At 41.8% G+C, this 27,999-nt stretch overlaps 1 protein-coding gene across 9 annotated transcripts; it reads left to right on the forward strand.

Moving 5' to 3' along the window:
- Positions 1-62: 62 nt before the first annotated feature.
- gigyf1a (GRB10 interacting GYF protein 1a) lies at positions 63-27,993 on the forward strand. 9 transcript variants are annotated; one of them, XM_038730151.1, is made up of 26 exons: positions 63-323; positions 3,979-4,599; positions 4,713-4,776; positions 6,878-7,007; positions 7,241-7,336; positions 7,462-7,579; positions 8,088-8,196; positions 8,679-8,881; positions 9,932-10,203; positions 10,339-10,456; positions 10,597-10,782; positions 12,872-13,026; positions 13,330-13,498; positions 13,677-13,978; positions 14,599-14,702; positions 14,826-14,926; positions 15,028-15,101; positions 15,346-15,483; positions 15,777-15,992; positions 16,118-16,338; positions 16,492-16,649; positions 16,810-16,973; positions 17,833-17,877; positions 19,293-19,437; positions 22,259-25,514; positions 25,608-27,993. In XM_038730151.1, exons 3-25 carry the CDS (start codon positions 4,742-4,744, stop codon positions 22,324-22,326), a joined length of 3,327 nt encoding a protein of 1,108 aa, XP_038586079.1. In that variant the 5' UTR covers positions 63-323; positions 3,979-4,599; positions 4,713-4,741; the 3' UTR covers positions 22,327-25,514; positions 25,608-27,993. The 9 variants fall into 9 exon arrangements, with proteins under 9 accessions (XP_038586079.1, XP_038586081.1, XP_038586082.1 ...); XM_038730154.1 differs by having other exon boundaries at positions 64-323; positions 10,336-10,456; positions 13,677-13,900; XM_038730157.1 differs by having other exon boundaries at positions 64-323; positions 10,336-10,456; positions 13,677-13,843.
- Positions 27,994-27,999: the final 6 nt, after the last annotated feature.

The raw sequence follows: 27,999 nt of genomic DNA on the forward strand, positions 1-27,999 counted from the left end.
AAATAGGGGTGTGTTTGCTCTGCTACAACATTGGTTAGCCGCTTGTCAGTGCCCAGTCACGTGGTATCACACGGACGGCCATGTTTCCGAAACACAAACAACAAGAGCAGCGACTACAGGAGCCAGCAGACACATACTGATACGCAGCTGCGACCGTTGGAGGAGAGGGGAAAAATAATAAATAAAACACAGAGCGCGACTTTCTGAAATTACGATTCTGTCGAATGAATACGTTTACAGTGTTTAAAGAGACCAATGCATACGATATATTGGCTGTAGACACACCGTGCAGACAACAAGTCTGGTAGCTATAAACAGTGAAGGTAAGCGATGGTTCCTCTTTGCAGCTTGTCTTTTAGCTAGCTAGCTAGCTAGCTGGCTAACGTGAGCTAACAGGCTAACCTCGGCTGCTGCAGCTCGAATGGTTTGAGCTTGTCTTTTCTTGTGAAAAGCGTTTGCACTAAGCCCTCGTACGGGTAAAACTCAGTTGTTTGTGTCATTGTTTTGTTTACATCGCAATAGCGCCAGCTTATCACCGACAGCAGAGTGGCGGTGGTCGTCCGCACATTGGCGGAGCAGGCCGGGGAGTCTGATCCCAACACTCCGCCCCCTCCGCCATCATATCTGGTGTCATTTGAACCTACAAACGAAGGCCTTTTCTCAACGCTTACCGTGTGCTAGGTTAGGTAGCATGCTAGCTAACACATATCTGTTATGCAACAGAAATATGATATTGTGGGGCAAATACTGTTGTAACGATTAATTTATATTAACTTCCCCAAACATCGACCTGCTGTATTTAGCTTGAAAGACGAACAGTGTGCTAATGTAGCTCGCAACCACTGACGGTAACGTTAGCTAATGTCAACTTGAGCTGGTTCATGTGTTATATATGTTAGCCGTCTTTACGACCAAACAATTTAGCATTGTTCCGGTTGTTAAAAGTTAGAAATTGTTGTACATTGAATGGGACTTTTTAGCATAGCTTCACGGTCTACACTTTCGCAGTTTGAATTCATTAGCCCGCCACGTTTTGAAGTGCTCAACACTTGAAAATATTAAAATGCAGAAGAAATTTGATATTCTGCAAGCAGCCTTGTTCCTGCGTGATTTAGCTTCAGTTTCTCAGTGAGAGGTTAGTATTATAACACATATAATATCAAAAATGTCTGTACTTTCCTTGAAGTCTGGCGTTAAGTCATGAAATACATTGAAGATGGTTAGGTTAAAGTGCCATAATTGAATCCTAATCTTAAATGTTCTCTTATTTTGCTGCCTTTTTAAAACTGATAAATAATGTCAAAGAGCACATGTTCTAAGTCACAGTGCTTACTAAATTACAGGACGTTACTTATAGTGTGATTGCCAGTGTCAATTAATTCCTAGAGATTTATGAGGCATCAGCAGCCAAAGGACTTTGTCAAACAGTTGTGGCAGCCAGAGGTATGATGGAAATGGTATAATCCTTTTTTCAACAAAGCTGCCACCAATTTACCATCATGACTATTATATTTAGTCAGTTACTATAGAGGTTGAAATGCCTTCAGCTCTCACAGACACAGGGCCAGCTTCACCTCCAGCAGGTGAACCAAAATGAAAATTAAATATTTATACCCTCACTGCAGTCTGATGTTGGAAACATGCGTATATTGCAGTATCAATAGTTATGTTTTTTAATGTCCTTTGAAGGTAGTAGACTGTTGAAGTACTGTACTGCGGTCATGTTGTACTGATTTTGAGTGTTAACTAATTTCAGGAATAAGTTGCAGAAGTTCCAACATTAGCAGTACAAAACACAACAGACGGCCGTATAATTAAAAACTATTTTCAAATATCAAAAGAAATCTTTACTTATATTGGATTTTAAAATCATTTAATCAAAATCAGTTTTATTCGCCACTCTTCCAGAGGTTTGTTTTTCCACTTCTTACATGTCAGAGGACTTTTGAATTAAGTCAACAGGGATATGTGGACATGGCTAATAAGTATAAAACGGGAGTACTATATTTATGTTGCAATAACTGTTGATTTGCTTCATAAGGGCACCGTCTCAATATTTTCATGCAGTGTTGACATTAGACGCAATTTTTAAGCCTGTAAACTGTGTTACATGTGACTCAGTTCGATCAGTTTTCTTTTGAGTAATCATTTATTGGACGCCACAGTTTGAATGCCTTGTATTTTAAAGTAATTGGCAAGTTTGAGCTTGTTCTTCCCACTAACATCAAACTTCGGGTACATAAAATTGACATTTCTACATAATTAGGAAGCTAAATCAAATGGAAAAAATGGTAATCTGCTAGAATGGAAGTGCGTGTACTATGCAGCTGCAGGGAAGTGACGCTGACTTGTAGGTTGGAAGGTTATGTAATCCTTGAAAATTGAAACATCTGGACAAAGTTATCTAGTTATTGATATTTTCATTTCTTAAAATTGAAATGGCATGGGTTATGTGTATCAATTCAGATCATGTAGTCATACTTTGTGCCACCAGGGTTGCTAATGAAGTACTTGGAATACTTTTGACTGTGTGCCAATAACTAAGACTCAAGGTGGAGATAAAATCTTCTGTTGATACCTGGAATATCTGAATAAAGGACGTCTTCTTCCCGTTGATGCAAAAGAGGAATACTACTAGTTTGCAACATTGCACACAATTGGGAAATGCAACCACGTAAATTCAAATGACAGATACCTCTGTAAAAACAGTAGCAATGGATGTTACAGTGGAAGTTATTGTAATTGGCTACTGCTGATAAACTTTTATTTAAGACAGCAGATTTGATGTGACCAGAAGTGTTACCGTGTAAACACCGTTCCAAAGGACAAGAACAGCAAAGTTCAAAGTCAGGACGAACATGTGCTTAGTTTGCTAGTTTTATGGTTCAGACTTTTTTCTGTTGAATTTAGTGTCAGTTGTTCATAATGAAGAAGCCCCACTAACGTCTTTATAAAAGTATTAATTTAAATGTCCTTGAAGTAGCCGAGAAGGCCCAGCAACATAGAGCAGATTGTAAAAATAAATATAAAAAAAGCTGAAACACAGACTCACACCAGGACTCTGAAAAACAACATAAGTTAGTGCTAGATGGTGCTTGGGAAACATAATCAGTGTCCTTGCATGTGATGGCACAACGCCCACTCTTACAGTGTTAAAAGGATATGTGTTAAGTCACATCTTGAGTTCAGCTAGTTGTGATAGTGTTGGCCTGGTGGTTGTGTATTAGAGAGCAGGGCTCCGAGCAAATCGAGTGTGAAAACTTAAAATATACATGATAGTAAAAAAAGTAGGAAAATAAGTTCCAAGTTTAAAATAACCCAATTACCTTCATAAACAGTGATCACATGAATAATGGTCACTATTAACTTAAAATGAGATGGCTTACTCATGTATAATGAAGGTAACGGGAAAATGTGTAAATGCAGGGATGCTAGCTCGTCGTTGGTATGATAGAGACACGGTAACCATGTGCGAGCATTACCTGTTACCGGATAACGGTTTAGTTGTCGTGGCATTTTCAGGAACTGTCCCCAACCAGGCGCTTGGTTTTAGAAGCAGCTGGTTCACAACATCACTGAAGACTCCCTAGATTTGTTGATGGAAAATCTCCTGTGACCAGCAGCAACATTGGGCTACGAATGAGCCCCGGACTACAAATAGTTTGCTTTTCATTTATTCCGCGCAGGAATGCCACAGTGTTTTGTCTCTTTGCTCAGTGTGCTGTAACGGATTGATGAAATTGGGCCGGTACCCTTTTAGTAAGTCCAAGGCACGCTGCGAAAACAGCGTGTCAAGGCTACACAATGGAAAATCAAATTACACTTTTCCTATCACTATACAGATTGACTGCAAGCTGTGAAATAGCATCTCACCGGCAGCTAATTTATTAAGTGTACACTCCTAAGATAATCTTTCTTTCTTTCTGCTTTTCCTTCGATTTCTCTGATCCCCTCTCTCAAACTCTGCTTCATTTCCAGTGGTGCGAAGGGAGGACAGGAAATAAAAGGAGTTACCTGGAGGGTCTCCGTCAATCCACATTTCAGTTGGAGCGCGAGAGAAAAGGCACGGAGGGGAGAGAGAGAAAGGAGAAGAGAAGTGCGAGTCGCGTCTGCTCTCGGCAGCTGTTCCAGCAGCCTGTTTCATTGTGTTGGCTGTTATTTAGTTCCTGCGTTACCTTTTTGATGAATCAGTTCATATTTTTAACTTTAATGTGAGATAATAACTGCTGTAAAAACAAAAAAGGAAAAAAAAAGAAAACATTATTACTAGCAAGAGTGTTTTATTTTGTTCCATTGTTAATTTCCGAGGTTCTTTTTGTTTCTTTTTTTATGTTTAACAACCTTTTTCGGCTGTGAGTAGCAGGAGCTTCCATTCTCCAAACGTCGAACCCCCATTTCCTTACCTAGTTAGGACCTGATAACCTGGTATTCCTCAAGCACCTGAAACTGGCAGCTATTCTCTTTGTGTCTGTGTGTTTGGGGAGCTCTGTGACCACAGCTTAAGCACCACTCAGCCTTCTAGTCACCTAAGCCTAACTAAAGCCAGCCAGCTCTAGCCTGGTCCAGCCCAGTCCAGCCTGCTCCGATCATCTGGACAGGGTAAGGCAGTTTTGGGCACATTTATTCCTTTGCTTGTACATTTTCTACATGTGTTTTGTGGGGGGGGAGTTTTCTGCGGGGGGAAAAAAAAAAACGTTTTTTCTTTTCCTCAGATACTCAGTTCTGTGTGGACGTGAGGAATATGACTGCTGAGACTCTTAACTTCGGCCCAGAATGGTAATTCATCTGACTTCTTTACAGTATCAAGTAGCACTGAGGACTTAATATAAGCATATTGTGAAGAAAATAATTATGGTTGCTCTCATGATGATTAAAAACGCTTAAAGATTTAATTAAGATTTATGATTCAACTCCGCTGCAGGTCTACTTTACTTGCTTGTTCTGGAGCTTTTGACCTTATCACCGGGTCTTCATCATAGTTTACTCATGGAACTGTAGATGTTCAAACCTTGAACCTAATCACAGCGTTTGTTGGACTTTTCTTCTATACGTTCTACACATCTAATCTACACATTCAATTATTTTGTTATGAAATTGTTTTGTGTGTAAAATAGACATTTTGCCCGAATGGTGACACTGACAATGGTGAAATGTCAGGGGGCTAATAAAAAAACTTGGCAAACTACACTATATATTGTGAATATCATGTAGTTTTGGCCTTAATTTATTGAGCTATCTTGTCATTGAACAACTTAGGAATCATCCGCTGGGGATCAGGATTGTCTATACTAGATGTCATTGAAAAATGGCCCTTGTGGAGATTCGAGCTGAAACAGTTCATGTGTACTAGTGAATCAAAATGGCAGTGGCATGGCAGTAACATTCGAGATTCAGTGGGTTTGTAAACGCAATTTAATGTTTTCAGTTTTTAAAGACATATTTATGGTCTGATTACTAACTGTGGCAAAATAGTTTTCACCTTCAAGTGCAAAGTGTTGGTATTGTTACAGCAGTGTCCTGTCTGACTCTCTGCTGTTTCTCCTCCTCTTCAGTGTATGTTTGGATAGCGATTAATGGAGGGGGCGTAGTCTCCAGTTTGGTAGCACTCCATCTCTAACGGCCTGTGACTGCTGTGCGCATTCTTGGTGCGGTGCCAGCCTCGCAGAATATTTCTCTCTTTACACATCTGCAGCTGCTTTCCTCTCTGCGGCCCTTCTAGCCCACTTTTATCGTCGTACCCTCTTTTAATGTCGCTGTGTAGTGGCCAGTTCATGTGCTCACCACATACAGCTGTCTGGCCAGCATGTTTACAAGTCTTTTAATGCTTGTTAGCGTTACAAAATTAAGACCTTTTGAGGTTTTGTTGGCAGTGAAGTCGGCAAGGATGTTAGTCATCGTGGTAGAATTCAAAGTCAAAACATTCTGCCTCGCATTTAGATTTATGCAACAAATATTAAGCCAGTCGTTACCCTGAAAGACTGTTGCAAATGGTTAGGAATGTACAGAGTGTGGAAGATCTTTTAGATTTCATGCTTTGTCATGCTAAGGGGGAAGCACATTTTTGCTAAGGTAAATACAAGTGAAGTGGATACAAAGACACAAAAATATTTCCTAGTACCCCACCCACTGGCATGTTTCCTCCACTCTGCTCTTAGAATGCTTGTGAGTCGCTGCTTCACTTATTTTAACCCTCTTTGATATGCCACATGCAACCAACTGGTCTTACATGATGCTTTCCTTTACCTCTTACACCCTACACTCACATCTCAGAGTTGCATATGGTTTCGATGTGTGGCTGTGAGTCAGTGACACACTTTGTAGAGGCATTTGAGTGGAGCCATTGTTAAACAGCAGGCCGTGGAATCTGGCCTGCTGGTAATAGCTTTTTTAAAATGAAATCTTGAGATTGGAAGCTAACATATCATCTGTGTTGAGCCAAGTGTATTCAGGGGGGACCTGCGTAGGAGGATGGTCGATTTTGTTACAGAACATTTAGTAAATTCTTTTTTCCCCTGGATGCTATTAAATGTTTTTTCTCTGATTCAGATTAAAAGGAATTCTGTCACAGTCTCATAACAGCAGCTTTTTTTGTATTATGTGCAAGCAGGGAAATGTACACCAAGTTATTTAAGTGATTTTTCTACATTGTATGTCAGCTCCAGTTAGTAGATCGGAAAAAATTAAAAGGTTCACTCAGTAATTGCATAATAGCACCTGACCAGTAGCTATGGTTACTGGTTTATTTGATTTCTTGTGTATTTGATACTGTGAAATATTTATACCCAGTTTGGTCTCATACAAGATTCACACAAGAAATATTGATTTTAAAATTTCATGATCCCGATTCCTAACGATTCCTGTACTCTTCCTGACCCAGGCTCCGTGCACTGTCCAGTGGGGGGAGTGTGACGTCCCCCCCTCCTTCACCCGCCATGCCAAAGTACAAGCTGGCCGAGTACCGCTACGGCCGAGAGGAGATGTTAGCACTTTATATCAAAGACAACAAGGTTAGTGGGAAAACTATACACAGGGACTGTAGGGAATCACAGAATACGAAGGATGATCTTTAATGTTTCACAATATGAGAAAGTTGTAGGTGATAAAAGTGATCAAGCACTTTTTAAAAACCAGCATGTATATTGCTTTTGAACTTGGATGTACTTTCTTCAAAAATGAACACCTTCTTATGTAGGTCAGTTGTTTTTTGGAAAGCATGGTAAAAGTTTTGTTTCTGTTTTAGGTCCCAGAGGACATGCAGGATAAGGAGTTTGCTGCTATTCTGCAAGATGAGCCCATGCAGCCACTGGCACTGGTGCCTCTCACTGAGGAGGAGCAGGTCCGCCACAAACACAGAGATACCTGCAAATGTCTCAGCAGTCTGTTCTGTTGGTTGACAAATGTGGCTGTGAGCTCACATTCCTCACATTCCTCCCTTTTGCTCTTCCCATTCTCTCCCTGCAGAGGAACTTCTCCATGTCTGTGAACAGTGTGGCAGTGCTGAGGCTCATGGGAAAAGGGGTGGGTGGTGCTGCCCCAGCTGGAGTGGTCAGAGGACGAGGGGCCACACGAGGCGGTCGAGGTAAAAAACTGAAACTCCACCCTAGACACCAATTAGAAAAGAAAAAAGTGCTACAAATAAAGCACAGCACTGATTCAGCCGAAGTGCACTCAACAATAAATCCACAACCACTTGTGCTAAAGTTAACATGAATCCAACAGCAACACAAGTGCTGCCCAAAACCCTTGGCTGAAACTACAGTGGCTGTTATCCAGGCAAAGTAAAACAGTTTATTCAAGCCAGCCACTGAAGTGTTTATTTCCCCCTTTTCTTCCACCATCTTGATGCAGCACACTTCCTCTTGGCCTGTTTAAATAGTCCTCCTTTTGTCCAGCCACACCTGCCTAAAACCACTGGGCTCATGAACTCACCTTGTGCACACACAACACTGCGCATATGAATGGCCAATGTAAACACAAGCCGTCCGGTTCAGGACAGCCAAGGAAACAACTTAGAAGAATGATGCTGAGTGGGTTTCATCGTGTGTGTGTGTGTGTGTGTGTGTGTGTGTGTGTGTGTGTGTAATCAGGACGAGGTCGTGGTGAAGGTGGATTCTACCAAAGAAGTATTGAAGAGGCGGAGGTGGGTTTTGGCCGCAGTGTTCGAGAGATACACCGCAGCCAGAGCTGGGATGACCGGTAAGAAAAAAACCCCAGCACACACTTCCCAGAAGGTCAAATAAATCATGGCTCCATGGCGTAGTAAAGGGCACATGTCTTCACCGCTGAGAGAAGCTGTCATCCAGTGTAATAAGCTCAGTAATCCTCTGTGGTATTTTTGTAGATTTTTCCTCGGGATGTTTTTCTCTTACCTGTCTAGACTGAACCAAAGTATCTATGTGTTGTACTTCTTCAGTAGTTTTTCTACATGGGCCTGGTTAAAATGTGTCAATTGGTATCTGTGAGACAAATATCTCTAGGGCAGTGGTTCTCAATCTGGGTGGTGTAATAACAAAATCCGGGAGGGGGCGGTAAATGTTGACAAGACCTAACTTTGCATGAAAATGATTTGTGTGGTGACATTAACAACGAGAGAACCACTGCTCTAGGATAAAATCTACTTAATGTTTTTGGCTTGTTTTTTTCTGTTTATCACTTATCTGATGTGAATGTCTGTCTAGCGAGCGTGAGCGTCGATTTGAGAAGCCGCTGCGTCGGGAGGTGGGGCGTCCTGGTTTTGAAGAGTCTGTGGGTCCCGTGGGTCCAGGGAGGAAGGAGTACACAAGGGCTGACAGCGATAACTGGCGCACCCTCCGGGAAGAGCAGGACGAGGAGGAGGGGGAGCCAGGCAGCAGCTGGAGACTGACTGGACCCCGCAGGGAGGGTAAGATAAATACAAACGTTTAGTTGCAGTGCCGCCTTAAACTGTTGTTTGTGTTGAAAATGAGCGCTAAACACGAGAAGCAGCAGAGTCCTCTGCATTTATTTTCTTTTTTAAAATGCATGATGGGCAGTCCACAAGCCCTTGATATGAATTTATTCACTATAGAGGAACTGTAGCTATTAGCTTAGTTTGGAATGGAGTTTTTAAACTGGTGGTTTCAGAGGTTTAACACTTCACACTGAAATGCAGCTGAACTGGTTAAATTGTCCACTTTTAGTTCTTGACTAATTGCCAAGTAAAGATAATCCTGATAATTGCATAAATGGTTAACAATCGTCATTTTAACTTTTACAAACTTTTTACTTACCGACCTAAGTACCTGATATACATATATATTACATATAATTGATTTCTATCCTCAAACAGTTTGTCCTTTTTAGCATAAAAAAATTCATTCTGTTTTCTCACAAATAAACATCTTCAGGTGACAGAATGATTTATATGTTGGTTGCATGGTCAGTTTGTATTGAACAACTTTAAACCACATTGCTCATCATGACCTGGAGCACATCAGCTAAAACATGATCCCTGTAAATGTTACATACACACAATACAGTACAATACACAGGAAAAGACAATTCTTTAAACTCTTCCTAACTCCATGCCATTGCACCCCAGTTGTGACACTGTGTGTACTGGTCTAACTTAATAACTAGATACAGTGACATCTAGTGGTAGTGAAGTGATTTTATACAAAACACTGTAACTGGGCTGTTGGCAGAGACACAGCTGTATTTTAAAACCTCAGTTAGGACACAACAAGTGACCACATGGCCTTTTGACCGTATGTTTAAACCCATCTTAAACTTCTAAACTGAAGCTGGTTAATGACAGAACAACACCCCCTGGAGGTGAGATATAACAGATCCCCAGACACAACCACATGATTGTCTGCTGTACCTTGGCAATGTGTCTGTCTCATGAAACCTTGTTTCTGTACCTTTTGTTTCATTGAACAATATTTTATATTTTTGTGAATCCTCTGATTAGTACTTGGGACAGCATCCTCACTGATGGCGGTCAATTTATTGTCAGATGGCGGTCCTCGCTCAGCAGGCTGGCGGGACCATGGTCCAGGTGAAAGTCGGAGGAGGAAGTTTGATTTTGACTTCCGGGACTCTGAGGGTCATGGCGGTGGCCGCCGGCGTGCAGGAAGTGAGGGAGTAGAGGATGACAGGGACGGCCTGCCTGAGTGGTGTACAGATGAGGAAGATGGGGAGATGGGCACTTTTGACTCCTCTGGAGCTTTCATGCCTATGAAGGTGTGTTTCTTTCTTTCTTTTTTTTTTTTTTTATATTAAACATTGTATTTCAAGTGTTTGATATTTCTATTATTGTCTGACCTCATGAGTGTCCATGAGCGTTTGTTTCATTTGCTCTACCTTTCCTGACAGAAGAGTGGCAAGGAGACAATCCTGGAGGAGGAGTTAGAGTTTAAGGGGATAGAGGAGGATGAAGAAGAGGAGATATTTGCTGACACTGAGAGGAACTGTGCTGAAGGAGACAAAGACAAGGGTGAGGACGGACATAATGTGTTCAGTTGATTATTGCATTTATTTTAGCAGATTATTTGTAATTTGTCCACGCAGTTTTTCCTAGTTGATCACAGGCTACTTAATGTTTATTTCTTCCTTTCCTCCACTCTCACCTCACAGAGGGTAAAGAAGCCGGCTCTGCTGTAGGGGATAGTGAGACGAAGCCTGCATCGCCCTCTTCTTCTCCTCCAGTCCACTGTACCCCTCCGTTCCTGGAGCCTCGACCCAGCAACACTGGCCCAGTGGTGGACAACCCTCAGCTGAACAACAGCCACCCTGTCAATGCCAGCAGCACACCCAGTGAAGGTAGGCCTTATTCCAGGTCTTCCCATGTTTAAGTAGACTTTGTGCTACCAACAACACGAAGATGGATTCATTTAGCGGCAGCATTATATATCTATTTAGGCAATTTTTTTTTTCTGAGTCCGACATCTTGTATTGAGGTGTACTTATTGTAGTCATCAGTTTCAGCATGTTCTATATTAAAAAGTTAATGGGCAGTGTAAAACAAGACTGCATGAAAATACAAAAAATTACTTTGTAAGTATGATATGAAATGTGATACAAATGAATGTATGTGGTTTGAGCTTCGGACTGAAGTATGTACTAAAATTACGACGACTGCCTGAGTTTATATGAACACAATATGTTGGTTGGGCAACAGCATAATGTGACAGACGCTTACAGCAGCAGAAAAACATAGTGTGTATATATACGTAGTGTTTTTACGAGAGTAGGTAACACTGAGAGCTTCAGTTTACAAGCTATTAGCAACTTAGACAGACAAACTGTGACATGATCCCTCATACCGAAGTCCCCACATCATGCACTGAGCTGAAAGTGAACTTACCCTGCAGTGACTATAAAGTGATTTTCTTCGATCATGTTTCTCTCAGCACTCTAATAAAAACCAAAATACAACCACACTCCAGACTAATGGCCTTTGCACACAAAGTTCGCATTTTATGTCTGAAATTGTCACACTTTAAAAATGAATGATGTCACATTGTGTTACGCACAGACTCCATCATAGAAGTGTTTTTCGCATCCGTTAAAATCACAGTATCATTTCATAACTCAGAGAGCTACTTTTTACAGGTTTTACAGCTCAACCCTTTCGGGTAGCTGCAAGGCAGGAGGCCGCAGGGGGCGGAAAAATGTAAACCGAATCAACTTTTGGAGAAACACAACCCGACGTCTGGCCACAGTGCTCCACAGGCAGCCTGAAATGTCACAGAAACCAGGCAATATCCTGGCCGAGGTCATAGACCATAGACTATGATCCCAGTTGTGAACCAGCTGGATTTATTTTTTGTACCTAGCTTAGATGTCTCTGTCTGGCTTGTGATGTACAATGAAGAATAGCGATACCAAGAATTTTAGTCCTGTGGTTTGTTTTAATTAGTTTGAGAGAGACAACAAAGGTCGAGCCACCTAGAGAGTGAATGAGGGGAGGGAGAACCAGGAGCGAGAAAGCAGATCGATCAGAAAAATAAAATGTTGTTTTCTAATTGTTTCACAGCACTTCTAAAGCAAAAATAAACACGCCCACACCGCAGCACAACCCTGCGCTAATCACCTGAATTTGTCCTCTGAGGACTGGGCTGAAATGTCCCCAGAGCGCAGTACCTTCTGCTGTGTTTTCATTGATGCAAAACAAACCCATGTTGCATTCTTCTCCTGGGAGACTGATGCTAACTTTGGTTGATGCTGGACAGTATTTATTATGTGTTGTCAAAGCGTGTATGTCAGACTTTAGATATACGTATTGTGACTATCTTGTATGGATTTTAATAACACAACCTTCTGATCTGAATCCAGGTTTAGACCAGCTTTTTGCTTATTGAGCATTGAATTTGAATTCAGTGGATAACTGAAGTCTTGCTTTACAGTAAAAGCTTTACAGGAGTGCCACCATTATTAATAACCTGACCTTTTTAATTTTTTGTCACTTTCTGTCATTGGATCAGTTTGAAAAGTGGAAAAGGAGGAATACATGAAAAGGACATTAAAACATGGGCAGAAACACTGGAGCAAACAGAAATATATATGATTGTTGTAAATAGTTAACTTCCAAACATTTGGCTATTCATTCTTTCTTGAATTATAAAATTGAGATTTGAAGCGTTGAGTCTTCTCTTGGGTCTGTAACTTTAGACTCTTTTGGCTTCTTGCATTCTGCCAAGCTCTTTTGGCCTCCATGTGTTTAGCCCCAGTCATTTAATATCTTGTTTACTGAGCCTGCCGCTCCTGCTGTATCAGAGACAGAGCAGTAGGTGGCTCTAACCCCTCACATCCAACCTGGCCGTCCCTTTAAATAGAAATACTAAAAATAGAGCCCATTGTTTTACTAATGTATTGTTGTTTTTTTCTCTTCTTCTGGTTTTTGTATCAGATGTGGCTCCGGTAGGGGGCTCCAAGGCCCAGCTGAGCCCCAGCGTCCCCACCTCCTCCAGTCTGCCTCCCCCACCCCCTTCCTCTGCTGCTCCTCTCCTCCCTCCATCTGGAGGAGACACCGAGGACGACGAGGGCATGAAGCACCTGCAGCAGGTAGGAACATCAGGAGGCACATTTCCAACAGCTGTCTCAGATATATTATGTAATAGTAACGTGAAGCTCATTTTAACTAAACTGAAAATTCGTTTTCCTGAGAAGACTGTCGCAACCAGTGATTATTTTGCTACAGAATTCATTATGTGGATTAAATCTGTGAAATATAGTAGCTAGCATTACTTTTGCTCAACTTGATGGTTAAGCTGAATTAAAAGACCCAAGCGAAATGTCTAAAATTAATTTGCCCGGTAAATTGATTGAGTGTTGACAACCTGTGTGTGTGTGTGTGTGTGTGTGTAGGAGGCAGAGAAGATGGTGGCATCACTGCAGGACACTTCTTTGGAGGAGGAGTGTTTCACCCAGGCTCTGCAGCAGCAGCAGGAGAGCAGGAACACAGCAGCCGCGTTGCCGCTTTCACATGAGGCTGCCATGAAGTGGTTCTACAAGGACCCACAGGGAGAGATCCAGGGTACCCTCGCACACTGTGGCGTTTACAGTCGCTCGAACACTTAAGCATAGCATATCGATTCATCAATATTGTTATTGCTTTTGTCTGAACTATTTTAAATGAGGCCCACAAAGTAAGCAACCTAATTATAGGCCTTGAGGTGTAAACTCATCTCTTTCCCAATCCTACACACACTCAGGTCCATTCACCACTGTGGAGATGTGTGAGTGGTTCCAGGCTGGCTACTTCACCATGACCCTGCTGGTGAAGCGGGGCTGCGACGAGGGCTTCCAACCCTTGGGGGATGTCATCAAGATGTGGGGCCGCGTGCCCTTCGCCCCGGGGCCTTCCCCGCCGCCCCTGCTGGTGAGACAGCCACCACCAACGCAGCGCCCGCAGCCCACCCGGGGGCCCGCCGGGACTGTGAGTCAGAGCTCAGCCAACGTAGAGGATGGGGAAGGGAGGATGCAGAGGAGAGGGAAGCTTGATAGACAGGTCACGGTAAAAGACAAATGATTAATTCAAATTCAGTTTAACAAGAGGGGCTGCATTTCTGAATTCCCCCCCCTACTTGATTTAAACACAAACCTTTCTGTTTCTTGTCATATGAATTGTGTAACAGTTAATACATGTATTCCCTCCTGTAGGTAGTGGGAAATAGATGTCAATATTCAAACCATAGTCCTAAAAACATTATGCAGCAGCCTCCAGTAAAAGTCACTGGTTAAATGTAAGCTTCACACCAGTGGAGCAGAACAGGGCAGATTCCACACCAGTATTTAATGCTGCAGTGTAACACTACAGATGTTTCCATGTTCATTACCTTTGAACGTGGCACTGTTGAGCAGATGTTTGTGCATCTATGACATGTTACTTACTAATGCACAATTCCTGTATGGTCAGTTTGTAACATATATCCTGTAAGACACCCAGACTAGTTCAAGTACAGTCTGCAGTTATAAAGGACAAACTATTCCCTGTTAGACGGCTGCAAGTAACGTGTGATTGGTAAAACCTACCACAAGCAATTGCTTGTCAGACCCACTAAGTTTGAATAGCTGTGTTTTGGTGTGTTGAGTTTGGAGATACGTTTTAGTGACTGGTGATGGCTCTCTTATCAGGGAAACCTGGACCAGGAGCGCCTGAAAAAGCAACAGGAGCTGGCAGCAGCAGCAGCTCTATATCAGCAGCTCCAACAGCAGCAGCTATTCCAGCTCATTAACAGGTAGGCCTATGGGGGGAGATAGGTTTCATCTTACGTGTGTGTCCTACTTTCTGTCACTTTACACCAGAGCAGATGTTGCCTTGGGACTCATTTCTGTGTTGGGCTTCGCTTTGTGTGTTCCAGGTGCAGTGAGCAGGGTATGATGCCTTCGATGAACAGGTCGATGTCAGTGCCAGATACAGGGTCCATGTGGGACATGCATACCTCAGCTTCACAGCCGTCAGGTACATTCTAGACTGCACCTGGTTGTGCACGCAGCAGCAACGCATGAAGACTGTACCTAATGATGCAAAAATAACCCTAACCCAATCTTATTTTCATGTAGGCGGTGAAGCCAGTCTTTGGGACATAACAATGAATCCTTCTACTCAGGGTCCAACTCTCGAACAGCTTCAAAAGGTGGGTTCAGTCAAATACACTATATATGTATATAGTACACACAGTTAGTCCTCTCAGTTTTATTGTATCTCTTTCAACAGCTGAAACATTTCACCTAAAATGATTTAAAGCACCTTTTGTTGCCAGCTACGAAACGTGTTAACAATACTAGCAGGCACAGTAACTAATGAAAATGGATTGTGCCAAATGCAAAGCCAGGATTGAGTAAAAGTATTTTGCTTGTAATCTCATGTTTCCCTTTTAGCTCCAGCAGGAGAGGCGAGACGCTGAACTCAGGGCGAAGCGCGAGGAGGAGGAGCAGCGTAAGAGGAGGGAGGAGAAGAGGAGGCAACAGGAAGAGCAGAAGAGGAGGGAGGAGGAAGAGCTCTTCAGACGCAAGCAGGTGAGAAGAAGGAAGGAGATATTTTTGCATCTCCCTCTCCCCTGCCTGGTGCCTTGGGCTACAGATAAATAAAACAAATACTTCTCAGATTTTGTACACTGAGAATTTAAAAATTTTTTGTTTAGTTTTTTACATGCGTTTAATGTGTAGAAATCAAAATTGGTTCTCATCATCTTAAATATAACCCTTTGAAGATGAAATGCGATAAAAATGGCTGCTCACTGGGTTTGACTGCGTTGATAAATGAGCATTACCACTATAAAGTGCTGACTTCTGTCATTATCTTCCTGTAGTGTCGTCAACAGCAGGAACTGATCATGAAGTTGCTGCAGCAGACCCCCCAGCAGCAGGGTCCTGGGGCAAGCGGCTCAGGCTGGAGCGGGGCTCCCTCCTCTGGGCTTGCCAAGGCAGGAAAGCCCCAGGCTCTGGCTCTGCTGGAAATGCAGCAGGAGGCCGAGAGGCTCCTGAAGCAGCAGCAGCAGCAGCGAGCCCAGCAGCAGAGAGACCGCGTGAGTTTCAGCGACTTAAATTCCCAATTTAATGTTTCCATGGTTTCATACAGAAAGTCATTGTAGAGACTGCAAATAGAAAATGACATGTCGCTTGTCATAATGATTTCTCTATTTGTTTCCAGCACTCTGGCATGTCGATGGGCAGCTCCTCCATGGGAGGGCAGTGGGTGGACGGTGTTGGCATGTGGGGCGGGCCTGGTGGTATGGAGGGCAAGAGTGGCAGTGGAGGCTCTTCAAGCAGCATGGGCATGTGGGACGAGGCTGTGAAGAACCAGGGCGGCCTGCGTGGCAACAGCAACAACAACATGGGCTTGAAGAACAGCCGCAGCAGCCCTTCTCTCAGGTACGTGAGATTAAATGAACTAAAATATACATTTATGCATGGCCACCAAATATTGGATGTTCCTTTTAAAAATTAAGTACCTTTTTTACATATGTGCCTATCCGGCAGTTGATAAACATATAATATGCATTGAACCCTGTATATCCTTTGCAGTGAACAGTACATGATGCGTCGTAAGCGGACAGAGGAGGAGGAGAAGCTGCTGAAGCTGCTGCAGGGCATGAAGCCTCAGGACGGCTTCACCACCTGGTGTGAACAGATGCTGCATGCTCTCAACACCTCTGCCAACAACTCCTCCTCCTCTCTGGATGGTAGGCTGCTCAGCTTTTAAGTATTTTGCAATGTCAAGTCTCAGGAGAATTCATCCCTCAGCTTAGATGGCTGATCGCTATGTGTTTAAACACCACACAATTTAGTATTTATGTACTTTTCAGCGTTTCTCATTATTTAAACTGTATGTCTTTTATTAAGTTGCCACAATTGTGGCATACCTGAAGGAGGTGGAGTCTCCCTATGCAGTGCTGGACTTCATCCGGTCCTACCTAGGGGACACAGTGGAAGCCAAAGAGTTCGCCAAACAGTTTCTGGAGCGACGTGCCAAACAGAAAGCCAACCAACAGAGACAGCAGCAGCAGGTAGGCCAAGCTTGAAAGGTCTTTATGTTGAGAACAGCATAACCATTAGATACATCAGTTCAGGATCCAAAATGAAAGAAGGAAAATGGCCACTTGCTGTTTCTTTTCATTAATTGATGATGAGAACAATTGTTAGTTACAGCCCTACTGTGGTGTACAGGCAAGATGTGAACACTTTATTGATAAATTACATCACACTCACATGTGGGCATATGCATATTTGGGGATGTTGTTTTTATATGAAGGTCAGACTTGATAGACAGACGGGGGACAAATTAATAAAAAGCCTGAATAAAAGAGTGGAGAGAAGTTTTAAATGCAGATGCTTTTGTGCATCAGGCCTCACTGAACGGTTTAAGTATTAAAATCATGTGAATAAAATGCTACGACCTTTTAAAGTCACCAGATCTCTTCCCAGTTTCACACCTAGGGAAGATTTTGGACCAGCATGTAAGATGCTCTCCACCACCATCTCTCTAATGCCAAATGATATAATATAAACTTTCATCTTAAAATCTATAGCACATATATCCTTTTGTTATGTCTGACTGTGTTTGTCTGTCTTTCCATCTTCTGTACTTGCGCTCTGTTGCAAGAGAGATCTCGATCTGAATGAGATAACCAATAAAAAAGGTTGTGTTTATATAAATAAGGGGGTATTTTGTGGAGGAATGGTGTTCATCCCTGCAATTGAGTTCCACAGACTTGGCAAGAAGCACTGAAGTTGTTCTAGAGACTTGTGGTTTCACCCCATCTGTATAAACACCATAAAATATGTTTAAAAATACTATTAATAGGCTAAAAATTGTGATTTGGTGTTATTTTATTGTGACCACCTCTACTACTCTTTGTGTCCCAGTTATCAAAGGAAGTGGCTGGATTGAACATGAACTTCCCTCTGCAGGTAAATACAGATATGCATCTGTACTGTACAAGCAAACACAGTTGGACTTGAGTTGTGTTAGTGTTGACTAGAGCTGGCACGAATGATGTTCTTCTTTGGTTTTTAACTTTGTTACAGCGTGGCTTGCAGACCCAAGTGCAGGACTAAGAAAGGGAGAAATATTTATTGCGGGGTTAAAAGGATCGTAGGCCTATTGAGCAGGTGAAGAGCAGGCGAAGAGCAGGCAGAGTGAAAACTGATGCGTGCCAAACCGGGTTGGTGGCTGCTGTACAGAGCAGGGGGAACCGTAGCAGAGAGTCTGATCTGAGCAGGTCCAGAGCAGAGTCCGGGAATAGTTTAGCCGGACGGGGGTCCAGGTGGAGAGCGCACGGGATGAGTGGTGTTTCCGGTAGCATAACTAAATCTAACACGTTATTATGCAAAATTCACTTTTAATTTTAATTATAGCGACATAATGCTGCTTCTTCTACAGTCGGCCTAATATAAGTAGGCTTATTTAAATGCATTCATTGTGTTGCTGTTTGTTTCCAGCCTACAGTTTGATACTGATTCATTTTAAAATGTAGGAAAATTGACTGTTTTGGTCTGTAATGAAATTAAGCAATTGTAAAATCAATAAACACCATAACTTCCACACTACTGCTGTCATCACTCAGTTTAAAGTGCTCCCACACAATGTGAACTGGAGTGTTACGTTCACTGCTGTCGGCGGAGGTCAGGCGTGCGGGGAAAAAACCTCAATAATCGAATCTCGTAATTTAAAATCGAATGTGTACCCAACGGTCGAATATTCGGGTCCAGCCCTAGTGCTGACAGCAGTAATTGTGGTTGCCTTGTTGTGTCCCCTGCTGCTACAATAGAAGCCCTCCATTTAAGTTACTATAACATTAACAAATGTAACAAGTGTAGGGTTTGTTTTTTTATGGCTCGTCCAAAATGTATTTTTATAATTGTTAGATATCAAACCTGGCCTGGCAGCGGCAAATATCTTAACAAAAATCCACATTTTGTACATCATTCATGGGCACACAAGTTCCTTCAAAGCAACTGGGAGAACTTCCAAAATCATAATGAGTGCAAGAGTCAAATTTAAGTTACCTATCGGGCTCTTTGAAGACATTAAAGTACTAGCAGTAACTGAATGGTATGACAAGAAAGGACTTACTTTCTTCATAAAGGAAGGACCATTATGAAACAAAGGATGAATTTTGTTTTTATTTTGTAAAATCTGATTAGAAAAAAACATTGCTGGAGCCACTGAGAGCGTCTGACATGGATGAGAGTTTTTCCAACCAACTTCAGATTAAACCACTTCCATATAACAAAATGGTCGATGGCTGTGTTCCCATGGAAACTGCGCTTAACTGCACAAAATATGTCGGGTCTTCTAATTTTTAATTTTTTAATTTTTTTAGGACTCAATGCGAGGTATGAATCCAAGCACCCTGCAGTCCATGTTTCAAGCCAACCACATGGGCAAGGCTGGTCTCTATGACAACCAGGGGGGAAAGATGAAGAAAAAACAGCCCATGATGCTGCACTCTGACCCCAGCATCTTAGGTACGTGACCTCACCAGCATTTTATTTCATTCTTTTGACCTAATTTATCTGTAAATGGTTAGAATCTATAAATAGCCAGCTTTAAATAATTCTTTTTTATTAATTTTTTTTTTTTAGCATTTTGAAGATGTATCTGCTAGATCCCGACCGATATCATCGGCCGATATGAGCTCACTGCATTTAATCGTCATCGGCCGTTTGTAACGGCAGATATATGACAATTAAAAAAGAAACCTAGAGTCAGATCCTTCACTCATGTCATGGGTTTTGCATAGTTTGCCCACCAGAGGGCGACCAGCTGCAGCTCTCCTGTTAACTACACTGCCTCACCATAAAAACCACAGAAGAAAATAGTCAGCTGACCGGAGTTTACGGGAGCTTACACACAGCATGTAGAAACCAAACACACACAGGGCTGTGGTTAGCAGCGAGTTGGTCTTTTGTCAAGTTAATTACATGACTTTAATAATTATATTAAAAACAGACCCAGTTACTTCTCCTCTCCTGAAAACATTTATGAATTGCTAACCCTCCCCCTTTCTCTGCCATGTCCTGTCCTACCAGCTCACAGCAGGTTGATGTTACGGTAGCTGGGTGTTGGAAGCTGCTGACAGACGTAACTGTAGATTTATTTCAAACAGTGTGGCAGTTCTACTGAACGGTCCACATTTGTCCCTAGTGGAGGAGCGCTAACATTAATAAGCCGCTAAACTATAGTTTCTGACGTATTCTAAATATATCTGTGAGACGCCTGTCTGCAGTTAGTCGGCGTGTCTGAAATGATTAAACCAGAGCGGACATGTAAAGAAATGTGAGCTGAACAAGAATCTAACACGGCTTCCTGTATTTCCTCTATGTGTGACGTTGTAGATGTGAAACGCTGTAGTCAGAGCCGTAACGGCTCTGGTTGTAGTTATAACGTTAGTTAAATTAAATGTCAAAGTCGCAGGTTCTCTTTGTAGAGAGTCATGTTGTATTAGATGTATTCAACAGCAGCTCACTGTATCCTAGACGCCATGATTTATACCGATAGTTGTTAAATGGTTTCACGTAGCTTTGGTTAGAATTAAAGAGTGCAGGTAAAGGGATAAACTAGATGTGAATGTGCTACATTGACATTATGGCAGATTATGTGTAAAGTGAAATACACATGCTTATTCTCTCTGTTTACAGACTGCTGAAAAGGTTGCACCTTCCAGTAGCAAATATTTATTGATGTGCAACTGTTTACATGTTCACTTTTTGAGACTGTCATCGATCTTATTAACATAATCTATTTAGGAAAAAGTTTTATAGCCCACATACCAGAGATGCTCACAAGTCTTTGAGCTAGAGTCCAAGTCAAGTCTCAAGTCTCTCGTGGTTATTACGAATGTTGTATCACCTGCTGCATTCAATCCAGGTTTCTAATAAAACTGCATAGCTATAAGGAATTCTGTAACTGTAACCTGTTTTTCATTTACAGAGCACAACCATGTAATGTGCAATGCAATTAATGACAGCTTATTAAAATACTGTAAGTCAACACACTCCCCAGACTCTTAAACCCAGTGTAACGTTAACTAAATAAAACTGTAAGGTTACATGATGAACAATAAACCTGTAACCTCTTTCTAGCCATCAGTAATAATAAACGTGATGGCAGCCAGCGTGACGTAATGATTACGTTAATCGACCACCACAAGTTTGGCAAGTAAACAAACGCTCATTCATCTTTTCATAACGAACGACAGTCGGAGTAAACTTCTCGTAGGTTGTAGCTGAAGCAAGAAGCAAGCTAACGTTAGATGGCCAGTACTGAGCTAAACATGTTTACTTACCACAGGTTACTCACCTATTTGCGTTCAGCGCTTCTTTGTTTGGGTCTTGTTTTATGAAGTTTTAAAGCCAAAGTTTATGATGAATGGCGGAGCAGCTGCCGGTGTTTGTTGTCCTCTCTCACATGCAGCCGCGCGCAGCAGATGCTACGTGTTACGTAGGCAGGTTATAGGTAACGCAGGGAGGGAATAACAGCAAGCTCATCAGACGTTTCCTAAAAATAAACATTGTTCACGAGTCCCGCACCTCGAGTCCGAGTCGAGTCTGAAGTCTTTTGAGGACGAGTCTGAAGTCACTGTGTGTGTGACTTAAGTCACACTCGAGTCCGAGTCTCTAACTCGAGTCCCCATCTCTGCCACATACATACCAGCTTTCAATATCAGCCTGTTCAAGTGTAGTTTATACAAGGGGTCTACTATCCAAATCATTCTTAAAATCAAAATATCTGCTCATAAATCGGCATCGGCCCCCAAAAACCCATATCGGTCAGGCTCTAGTATCTGCATTTGTCGTCAGATAGATAGCTGGACAGATAAATTAGTTCTGAGATTGCTAATAGGAATGTAAACAATGACCGGTGCACAGAAGAGGAAGTCTTGGCTTGGATATCCATTATTTCAAAATCTGTGGGCTACCCTGGACACCCCGAAACATCGGCCGTTGCCCCCAGAGACTGCATTGCCTTCAGACGATAGCCAAAGGGTTCTGAGTTTGTCTTCTGTGTCTCATTTTCATCTAGGCATGTTACCTAGTTACCTTAGATGTGTCTACTTTTTCTGTCTTTTTAATTAAGTACCATACATGTAATATTTATGGTGATGAGGTGGCTTCTTCTCACATTGACAAATAAGGTTTAACTTTTCCAGAACAAAAGGTTCTTCTTATAAATCATTTCTGGCTTGTACACTGTCTAAGCCAGGCCTTCCAACTCCCCCATATCCCATCCTTCTCTATACTTACTCTGCTCTCTCTGTCTCTTCTCTCTGCCCCCTCCTCCCTGCAGGGTACTCATTCCACAACGCAGGCGAGTGTCTGAGCCTGAATGAGATGGAGATGGTGGAGGATTACTGATGTGACGCAGCGCAGCAGCAATAGCTACCTGAGGCCTTCTGTCTTTTAATCAGACAAACCTGATGACGAATGTGCACTGCTGGGGGAACCGGGGGGGTGGGGATGGGAAGGGAGCGAGTGTGAGGGGAGGTTCAGGGTGGAGGCGCCTGGATCTGCGCCTCCCACTCTTTCCTTCCCTCTGGCAAAAAAAAATGGGCTCCCTGCTGCACCAGTTGATCACTTGAGCAGGGGGGTGATGAGGGGTGAGGTTAAAAGGAAGATGGTATCCTCTGGCACTCAAAAGATTAAGCACCTTATACTGAACTAATGCACTTTATTGAGATGGGATTTGAATAGTTTTTTTTGTGTGTGTGTGTGGTGGGAATTCGCGCGCATACAGTGTGTGTACACACACACATTATCTGTGTGCATGTGCATCAGAACTGGAAGAGGGCGGTGAAATGGTCGGGCTGTTAGGTTTTCAAAGTCAGGGGGACCTTTAGTTGAAACCTTATCAGAGAGCAAATCCTTTCTCAAAAGACAAACACTGTTGATATTACTCTTGTCTAGCATTTTTTTTACGTTTATAATAAAAGTAAAGCTATTGAAAAATGGATTATAAAAAAACTTGAAGATTTGCACTTGCCTAAAAAAGAAATGACAAAAACAACAAAAAAAATCAAACCAATGGGGTTAGCTATAGAAGTGAATATTTTTGTGAATGTGTATGAATGACTGAGCGAGTGACTGATGTGTGAGAGTTGGTTTGTGTCAGTAATATACCAGTCTGCACAATGTTTTGTTTTTTTTTCCTTTTGTTGCTTACCAAGACGTATGAAACATAAGAGGCCATTTTTGTCTTTTTTGTTCAAATGGTAATTTTGTATTCTCATGTTAAGAGAGAGAGAGAAAGAGAGTGTGTGCTTGTGTGAGAGAGAGAGAGTGTGTGTGTGTGTGTGTGTGTGTGTGTGTGTGTGTGTGTCCCTTCTCCAAACAGGGACATTTTGACAGAGAGAGTGAATGAATGAGAGAGAGAGAGGGGGCAATTGCACAACACATCCTTTCTCTCACCAGCTCTTCATCCCCAGATAGACGAAATAGAAATGCATACATTTGTAAATGTTAGCTTTGAGCTCATAACATGATGACCACCACTAGTTTATTTCCCTTAGCTTCTCCACACGGGGAGCTGTCTCTAGACCTGTAAGGACTAGAGACAGGGCAAATCATGAGGGACATTACTGTGCGTGCATCAGAATGAGACTTTGTATGTATGTGTTTTTCAGTGTGCATGTTCATTTACTGTTCATAGAAATGAGTTAAGACTACAGGTACTCATTTTGAATACATGTGCTTTTTTTGTATGTGTATGAATGCACAATTGTGCCTAAGAACTTGGATAGGGTGCGTGGCCATTGAGACATTAACTCTTTTTTGAGAGCGAGTGCGATGTGTGTCAGTGCTCAGCACAGTGTATGTAAAGTATGTACGTTTATATCGTAAATATTTCTAGTTCAGTCTAGGGGTGATCCATCGGAAGGTTAGTCCAGTCTGTTTTCCTGGGGTGTGATCACGTTGCCTTTTGTCAGCTCTCGAACTTGTGAATGAAAGGTGTCGAGTTTCTGACTCTGAAAAAAAAAAAATACAGCATCTTAATGTGCAAGTGCACAGAACGGTGCATGAAATGTTAGCATATTGTGTTACCTATTCGTTGTTGCAATTTGATAATGACGAGTTTTCTTTTTTAATGAAAAATATATATGAATATATACATTATATACAAAGTTTAAAAAGTATTTGGACTAAGATAATGAGCACTTGGGGCTGCTATTTTTGTTGTGTGTTAATTTTTTTTTCCTTAATTTGTTTTTCATTTTTGTTTCATTATCGCCATGTGAAGTGTGTGTGTGTGTGTGTATTATTTCTTTCTTAAGAAAACATTGAATGTATTCCAAAAAAATGACAAAACCGTGCTGATACCAGATTTTTTTTTTTTTTTCTCAGAAGATTTCAAAAATGGAAACAAAATACAAAAATGCTTTGAAAGAGTTTAGCGAGGACTTTTTTTTTATTTACACAGTGGAGAAGAAAAAAAAAAACTTGGGATGGATACAGTTGAACACACTGCCTCTACAATCGTGGTCGTACAAATAGTGACTAAGAATTAAAAGAAAGGACTCTTTCTATTCCATACTGGAGCTTTGGTTGTTTACAAACCACATGGATATCTGTGGGTGCAGGTTTTTTGTTTTGAGTTTTGTTTTGGTTCCCACATGAGACGGGTGGGGTTTGCAAGTGCGCTTCTGCCATATGGACATTGAGTGGTGTTGGTTTGAGGAAGAGTTGCAGGCACCACAACAACATGGACAAGATCCTCCAACAGGAACTTTTGTGTGTGGTCGTGGATCCTGAGACTTGGCGATCAACCGTGGAGCAGAGGCGTGAAAATCAAGGACGGGCTCTGTTTTGTAGAGAACAGAGTGCAGGGGCTGCATAACCCTAGAGGGAACTGAGAGGGCGGTATGAGTACACCTGGTTCGTGCTCATGTCTTCACCTCAACCCTCATACGCACTCACACCCTGCCCTCACCAACTCACCTATGCACTTTTGTTCATTCAAGCTGTGAGGTACCATTTTGGGGATGGGAGCACAATTACAACAGGAGGATTGCTATGACTTTGACAAAGTCACCGAAAAGATATTCCCAAACTGAAATAAGAGACTCGAGAAGCTTGTCTTCTCCCACCTCCTGTATATAACCATATTTTTGTATTACCTTTCAGAGTAGAAAGAAAATTTGCAAATGGATGAAGGAAAATTCATGAGACATTGATGATGTGGATGAATGTTCTTCAAGAAAAAAAAAACAATCTTTTTGAATATAGTTTGACATAGACTCGCTGTGAGTTTCCCTTAGTTTGCCAGTAACCCCGAAGTAATCGGGGCCGGAAGGGGGAAAAAAAATCACATGGACATTGAGGTGTTGGACATACCACAGTGGCTCCAAGACTGACTGATAGTTACTTATCAAAATGGATGTTGCTGTCGCTAGAAAGAGCCCCACCAAGAGTGTTTGATCAACATGCAAATTAAAGAGGCAGACTTAGGTTTGAAGATCTGTTGGAACAGGATGCTTCCACTTCATCTCCCAACCAGATGACTACCTTCAGAGCTATAGTGACTGCATGAGGAAATATCCTTGGCATTGGTAAGATATATTTTCGCTTCATTTTTTCTTGGCTCTGAATGCTAATGATTTAATTTGATCTGGGTAATCTTGTGGTATTTTTGTTTCTTTCAGGGTTGTTTGGACCGTGAAGGGTGATGCTGGTCTCGTGCTCTTTCTTTCTGTCTTCTCACAGGAGCCCGGCTGTGTTTTATTTGCTGCCCTCTGCAAGGAGGATCTAATCCACAGCCAACCCATAAACCAGTTAACCCTAAACCTGTCCTTTTGAACTTAAACCCTAAGAAACTTTTCTGTCTTGACCTTGGACTGGGCAGGCCATTGGCATTATCAGTTGGACAGTTACCAGATGAAGTTAACAGGTGTCATCAACCATGGAGCCCATGGTGTTGGAGGTGATAGACTCATCAGGCGCTTTCCAGCGATGGAAAAGGATAAAGAAGCACGTATTGCCCAGATGTCATCACTCACCTCAGCCTGAAACTCTCAGGTGTTTGCGTGGAGGTCTTTTTTATTTTATTTTATTTTTTTACCAGCGGGACAGAAGCAGCTGGATTTACACCTAAACTACCAGAAGTCTCTGCAGCTGAGGAACTGGATGAACTGAACGAATTGTACAAAAAAGACTTTGAAACATGACAAAACACATAGCTACATGTCACATAGATTCTAGAGTCCAGAGGAGTTGCAGACACTACAGGCACACCTACAGACAACGCAACGCTCAGTTACACTGGCTCTCCTCTGGAACCACGTCTGCACACACAACGGCTACATCAATATCAAATAACACAGATACAGACACACACAAGCATCAACGCTCATCAGTATAAACCCTGAGCTTTGTAAATAATGTAAAACTTTGTGTTTTGAATTTTCTCATAGTGGTTTTTGCTTTATTTCTCTGTTCAACATGCCTTAAATTGTATAGTTCAGTCCTGAATGGCTAACTGAAAATGTTCTCTAAATGATGACTTTAAGTTGGGAACCACCTTGTTGACTGTCCTCTAAAGTCAAAGAAAGAACGCTTTCTACAAGACTATTTGTTTGCTAACAGTCTGTTGTGTACCTGATACACATACATCTGAATAACGTGAAAGTTAGCTACAGAATAGAGCAGTACACAGTCTTTGATTAATCTGATTTTGCTGGTGGTTGGCTTTTTTTGCCCTTTTGGTTTCTTTAAAATGAAGAGTGGATATGTTCTGATTTCCTGTTTAGATTATTGCTGAAGGTGCAGGCTTAATAAAGGGCTGAAGTCTGTACTGTCGGGAGCTGAGCTGACAGGGTGGGAAGCACCGAATTGGCTTAAAACACATACCTGTTGCTGTGTGGTAACTATTGTTGGATATATGCAAAACTGAACCAGGGCGACGGGTCCTCCTCAAATTGAGATAAAAGTCGGGGCTTTTTGGTTCATTTTTTTACACTCTAGGGGACTTGAATGTTTTGGAAGCTACAAGGTACTTTTTACAGTTTTGAGATGTCAAATCAGGCTTGTAATAGAAGCATGATTTGTAGTTCGTGGGTTTTGACACTTAATCTTGAGGTGGGTCGTAACTCGGCCCCTATTGCCTCTGCTTTATCTGTGCTGCTGACCATCTCTGATGGCACTGCATACTTGAGGAATCAACTGGTCAGTCGTGTGTTACGGGAAAGTAAATTTCATGTCCCGAAGATTTGGAAAGTGTCTTGTTCCATGTATGTATATCTAATTGGATTTGAGAGGTCAGTGCTTTTAGTCAACCAGTAGCTTTTTTGTATCATTAATAACTAAACAATATGCAGTTTTTAATCAAAATGGCAACTGATTTTCATTGAATACCGACAGCTTAGACTTGGAATACATGTGTACATTTCATTGAGCTAAGGTTTTAGTGAATTGTTACCTGCTATAGCTGTGTACACTGAAGCAGCCAAAGTAGGCTCCAGTACGTCATAACTGTTGAATTGATACTGAATTAATACTAAATGGTTACTCAGTTTAATGTTGTTGTAATCAGTTGCCAAAACAAAGAAATTGACTTTAACCACTTGAGTATACTACCAAGTCTGTTATTTGTAAATGAGTGTAAAAATACCTGTTTGACACTTTTAAAAGCTGATATTGTGTGGTATTGGGTCAGTCTGTCTTAGAAGAGTAAACAGGTTTGTTTTACTGCACTACATATGCTTTTATAATTAGATAAATTACAATATTGTGTTTTCAAAGAGCCCTGGATGTTTGGGTGCAGCCTTTGAAAAGATCCTGTCCCCTGATGGTATGAGGTTGATCATGTGGTTTATTTCAGCTCTGGAAAGTGTAGTTCCTACAATACTTGCCTCAAAGATATAATGAAAGTTATATCCCAGTCAGCTCAGCTCTTTTGCTTAATAAGTCTTTGAATGTTGTTAAAATAACAGCATACATGTAATGAAACTTTTGGAAAAGAACAATTGAGATGTGTAAATAGTTTGGATTTAGTTCGTTTTGAAGAACAAAATAAATATTAAATAAATAGCATTTAGC

The sequence above is a fragment of the Micropterus salmoides genome, unplaced genomic scaffold, assembly GCF_014851395.1.
Source record: "Micropterus salmoides isolate LMB-PRFRI ecotype aquatic unplaced genomic scaffold, ASM1485139v1 Ms_hic_scaffold_2, whole genome shotgun sequence".
Taxonomy (NCBI): Eukaryota; Metazoa; Chordata; class Actinopteri; order Centrarchiformes; family Centrarchidae; genus Micropterus; species Micropterus salmoides.

Bases quoted from the DNA above. Each gene is read 5' to 3' on its own strand.
- gigyf1a (XM_038730148.1), top strand. From the start codon at position 4,742: ATGACTGCTGAGACTCTTAACTTCGGCCCAGAATG. The intron at 7,580-8,087 runs GTAAAAAACTGA...GTGTGTAATCAG, and splicing joins GGCCACACGAGGCGGTCGAG to GACGAGGTCGTGGTGAAGGT. The intron at 15,993-16,117 runs GTGAGTTTCAGC...ATTTGTTTCCAG, and splicing joins CCCAGCAGCAGAGAGACCGC to CACTCTGGCATGTCGATGGG.